The following is a 5,022-nucleotide window of genomic DNA, read 5'->3' on the forward strand; positions in this document are numbered from 1 at the left end:
GGAGTGAAAGAAATGAAATAATTTATTTCATTTATTCTATCTAGGAGCTGTTATCCTTCTCCTTCCCCCACCCCCTCACCATCAAATTCTCTTTCAAAGTACTTTTCCATTAAGCTTCCCTTTTCTTTCCACAGACTAGTATACATGTGCCGCTATGCCTGTTTTGGGAATGGGCTTACTGGATAACTAAAGGGAAATCATTAATTACCTCTGTAAGGAATCTGAGAAAACTCTTTCTCCTTAATGATCTTTCCTTATCTGTCTTTGCACCCTATGGGCCGGGGTGGAAACAGGAGCCCTGGGGGGATGCTGTTGGGGGTCACATGGGGAGTAGAAAATCACCCCCATACCCCTTCCCCCCCTCTCCATGCCAGGCCTGGCGGAGGCTGCTGCATGTGTCCCTGCCCGGCCCTGCCTCCAGCTAAGGTAAGTGAGGGGGCGCAGGGGTGGTATGTGGGGGGCGGTGCAGGAGCCCATAGGGGGACAGAAAACTCGGAGTCTGCCCCGGGCTCCATTTTCCCTAGCTATGCCCGTTACTTAGCATTCAGAGGATGACAATCACTGTTTCTATGCAGTTCCTTGCCAAAACAGATTCATGTGTCTCCTATTCTGATTTATCCAACAAAGTAAAAATATGATGCTGGACCAAATGAACCTATGGTATGATCCTCAAGGGATCTTTTAATGTTCTTTCAATACTGAACAAAATTATAACTACTATTAATAATTTGAAGCCCAGAGTCTATAGCAAAACTACAGAAATAGAACTATAGAAGAAAATACAATCTTAAAAATGGTAAAAACAGCAGAAATCATCAGTCCCAGAATTATGAAACGAAATTGTTTTTATCAGATTCTTGAGGGACACTGAGCAGTGAGATCAACAAACTTCTTGCTTAAGGACTTCTATAGAGATTTTCACTGTCCTAACTTCAATGGTCCAAAATATTTAAGGCCATTCCATCCCTCCCTTAATTTTTAACTTTTACTATGGATCCGGGATATACAGTGCAGCCCATTCTTAGCTGCTGATATTATTAACTCCCAAGAAAACAAACCCTGTAGTTTACCATAGTCAAAAAATATTTAATTACCAAAGGCCTCGCTCGGCAGTATCCTGACCACAGTATGCAAAAGCCAGGAAGCAGAAGTTTATCACAGGATTCACGCTACCTTTTGTTATATAGCAACTCTTCAGGTGATATTGGGAAGTGCCATCAAGACACAGCTGACTCATGGTGACCCTATAGCTTTCAAGGCAAGAGATGAACAGAGGTGGTTTGCCATTCCCTTCCTCTATGTAACAACCCTGGACTTCTCCCCACTATATCCTACCCTGTTAGCTTCTGAGATTTGGTGAGATCAGGGTAGCATGGGCCACCCAAGTCAGGGCCTTTTTCTGCAGATTGCAATAAATCAAATCCCGGTGCAGTGTTTTAGAGCATTTTATTGTTCCCACTGGTGTGTCCAGCAACTTAAATCCACTTTCATAGGCTACTCTTGCAGTTTGGGGTACACTTATCTATGTTCCTGGGGACTGGGACTGCTTAGTGGTTTGGGAGGAAGAACAGAAGTGAGCAGAAATTATTTTCAATGATTTGCTGAGCAATTAACAATAAAGAGTATAGGAAAGCATAAGCAATGTCCTCACTCACCCTTTGAACAATATGAATCCTATTTCCCCACTTCTGTTTGCAGGACTTCTGTATCTTGCCTCTACATATGACCAGCACTGTGATTTATTTCAGGCCAGGCCAAGGTGAGAAAGGAAACCAGATTGTATATGACCACTGTGAGTCAAAAAGTCAATAGTGGTATACGGCTGCCCATCACTGTAATTAAATCTTAAATGAAGTTACACCCTCCTAAGCCCATTGACTTCAATGGATTTAGAAGACTGTAATTCTGCGAAGTATTGCACTGTAACACACAATGGTGTTTTTTGCTGACCTTTTCAATCAGAGGCACCAGCATAGTTCCTTTGAATCAGCAACTGCAAAACCTTCTGTTCTGGTCCAGGCTGTCAGCTGCACAAAGTGTGCATAAAACATTTAGTTGAAAAAGTGCAATACCATCTTGTGGTAATGTAACAGTATTGCTCCACAAATGAAACCAATCTGAAAACAGAGAAAAGTTTAAAAACAGTTTTAAAATTGACCTTGAGCGGCAATTCTAATTTTTTGCAAATCACATTTAATGTAACCTGCAATATTTTTGTTTTTTTTCACAATCTGTGCAGGATATTACCATTAAGATCTTGGTGGGGTTAAACTATCCTGTTTCAACTTGACAACAGCTTGTTGTTGTTGTTGAGACTTTTGAAAGAAATGTCCTGGAGAAAATATTTAGTTGTCTACGTCTAATACCATCTGGTAGTAATTGACAACATTTCACAAACAGGGCTGAGCTGAAATGCACACTGAAACGAGGTGCCACGTCATATCCACATTATATATGTATGTTTTATTGCCTAATGGTGAAATGTATCAATGCTGCCATAAACACTGACAGCTATATAAACATGGGAAATTTTGGAAGTCCGAGGTGTGTGAGGTGCACTTCCGATTCAGAAACCTGGTTTCAGCACGTTTTGAAATTCCTTTCTCTCCTTTATACAACCAGCAGGACTCGTGTGAGTTCACCGATGTAATACAACACCACCTATTAACATAAAACAAATATGACTATTGCTTCACCTGTTGCTCACTTTTCACAACTCAGGGACCAAATAGGAACAACAAATCTCACAACACAGAGTGCAGAACGTTTTACTCCATCACAGCTCCAGTGCCCGAAGGACTACATGATCCCCCCACATTCACTGATCCGTTCGAAGGACAATAATTACTTGTTAGGAGCTGTTGTCTACTTGGCACCCATCGACTATGCCTTTACCTGCATGTTTCCAGATGAGTGGCTCTGTAATTCTATAACATAATAAAATAAAAGCCAGATGGCACCTAAAAGAGCAACATAATTTATCCTGCATAAGTTTTTGAGTCTTCATCAGAAGCACTGAAGTCACGCACAAAGTCACGAAAACTTATGCTGGAAAAAACTGTGTTAGTCTTGGTGGAACCACTGGATTCCCGTTTTCTTTCTTTCTCCCAGTACAAAATCATATTTCTTTTGAAAGATAGAAGACACCATCGACAACGATAGAGCGACACCGCTTACTTCCCTTACAGCTCTATGGGAGAACTCTATCACTTTTGACTCGGTAGAGCGGCAAATCAAGTCCGTGTTATACCGGAAGTGTCTAGAAAGTCCACGGCGGCATCAGACGCCCCAGTCAGGCTCGAAGGAGAGTCAGACCTATACAGGCAGGAAGTTACGTCATTGAACTTTCCGGGGACCGGCGGGGTAATCGTGTTCCTCCACGTGGGGCAACAGCGGTTAGCTGTTAGAGGCAGCGTTGGCGATGGCCACCCTGTACGTGGAGGATCTGCTGGCGCGCGCCGAGGAGCGCGAGGCCGAGACGCTGCGGAGCGTGGCGGTGCACAAAGAGCTGGACTTGGAGTTCGACCCGGGCAACTTGCTGGCGGTGGATAAGAACCCGGTGCCGCGGGGCATGGTGCGTGAGGGTGCGGCTCGCGAGGACCTACTCCGAGCCTTGGCCCGCGACAACACGCAGCTGCTGGTGGGCCAGCTGTGGGCGCTGCCTTCGGAGCGGGCCGACGGAGGGTCGGGGCCGCTGCTGGTCCAGCTGCCCGAGTCGTCCACTCGCCTACCGAGGGAGAAGCCGCTGCCCAAGCCCCGGCCCCTCACCCGGTGGGAGCAGTTCGCCAGGCTCAAGGGGATCCGCCCGACGCGCAAGAAGCGCGGCACGCTGGTCTGGGACGAGGTGGCCAAAGAGTGGCGCCGCCGCTGGGGATACCGTCGCGCCGGGGCAGACCCGAAGCGCGACTGGGTGCTGGAGGTGCCCGCGGGGTCCGACCCGCTGCAGGACCAGTTCGCCAAGCGGCGCGAGGAGAAGCGCGAGCGGGTGGCGCGCAACGAGTTCAATCGGCTCCGCAACTTGGCGCGCGGCAGCAGCCGCGGAGCCGCCCCGCAGCTGCACCCCACCGGCCATCAGGACCGGGCCGAGCTGGGCCGCGTGACCGCCGTCGCCCGTCTCTCCACCGCGTCCCGCGGCCGCTTCCAGCCTCGCCTGCCCAAGGAGCCGCCCGTCACCAAGAACCGCGCGGGCGGGAAGAAGCGCCGCTTCGGGCCGGTCCTGGGGGACTTGGAAGGGGAGAAGCAGCGACAGCTGGAGCTGGTCCGGAACCTGAACGCCAAAAAGCCGCCTCTGGACCTGACCCGCGCCGTCAACAAGCAGCTGCGCCAGGAGGAATCCGAAGCGGCGGCAACTGCGAAGGGCAAGAAGCGCGGGCAGCGAGGCAAGAGAGCCCGCCGGCAGCAGCAGAGACCCGGGGGTGGCAAGAGCAAGAAACACGGAGGAGCCGCGCGGAGAGGGAGCCAGGGGCGCCCGGGAAGCCTGGGCGCCAAGAGGAGAAAGAAATGAGCCTTGCTGGCAGGGGCTTGGTGGGGGAGACTGAACGGGTCCTGCTAACAGCCTCCTTCCACGAGTGAGATGCTTGCCAGTCAGCTGCTCATTCTTGATAGATCCCTACATGAGAAACTGGCCTTAACCTGTGGCACCTCTCTTCTGTAGCGGGACTGTGGCCTTTTCCCTTCAGAGACTGACTTTCTGAGATTTAATAAGCGAAAAGGGGTAAGAATCTTTCCCTTCAAAAATCTCAACTGCAGTAGTTTCCTCAGCTGAAGTGGCCACGATCAAACAGAGGATCTGGGAAGGGGCCTGCTTCAACTGCCAAGGAATGGCCTGCTTTCCTGGTACATGGGCTTTGATACAGTGCTCAGATGCCAATGCCAGTCTAAACTTTTCTAGATTTTGCTGTGATTTGGATTGGTTTTTACCTTGTGTCTAAAGAAGTGACATCATTGCTAGGGGTATGGAGTTGCAATATTTGACAGTTTCTATTTCATACAGAATAAAAAGAAACAAAAATAATACCTGAA

At 48.8% G+C, this 5,022-nt stretch overlaps 1 protein-coding gene across 1 annotated transcript; it reads left to right on the forward strand.

Annotated features, from left to right (window-relative positions):
* Positions 1-3,290: 3,290 nt before the first annotated feature.
* RRS1 (ribosome biogenesis regulator 1 homolog) lies at positions 3,291-5,022 on the forward strand. The gene has a single exon (XM_048507147.1). The coding sequence runs from the start codon at positions 3,422-3,424 to the stop codon at positions 4,502-4,504; it is 1,083 nt and encodes a 360-aa protein (XP_048363104.1). The 5' UTR covers positions 3,291-3,421; the 3' UTR covers positions 4,505-5,022.

The sequence above is a fragment of the Sphaerodactylus townsendi genome, linkage group LG09 (assembly GCF_021028975.2).
Source record: "Sphaerodactylus townsendi isolate TG3544 linkage group LG09, MPM_Stown_v2.3, whole genome shotgun sequence".
Taxonomy (NCBI): domain Eukaryota; kingdom Metazoa; phylum Chordata; class Lepidosauria; order Squamata; family Sphaerodactylidae; genus Sphaerodactylus; species Sphaerodactylus townsendi.

Excerpts from the sequence above, each read along its gene's own strand:
- RRS1 (XM_048507147.1), top strand. The coding sequence starts at position 3,422 with ATGGCCACCCTGTACGTGGAGGATCTGCTGGCGCGCGCCGAGGAGCGC.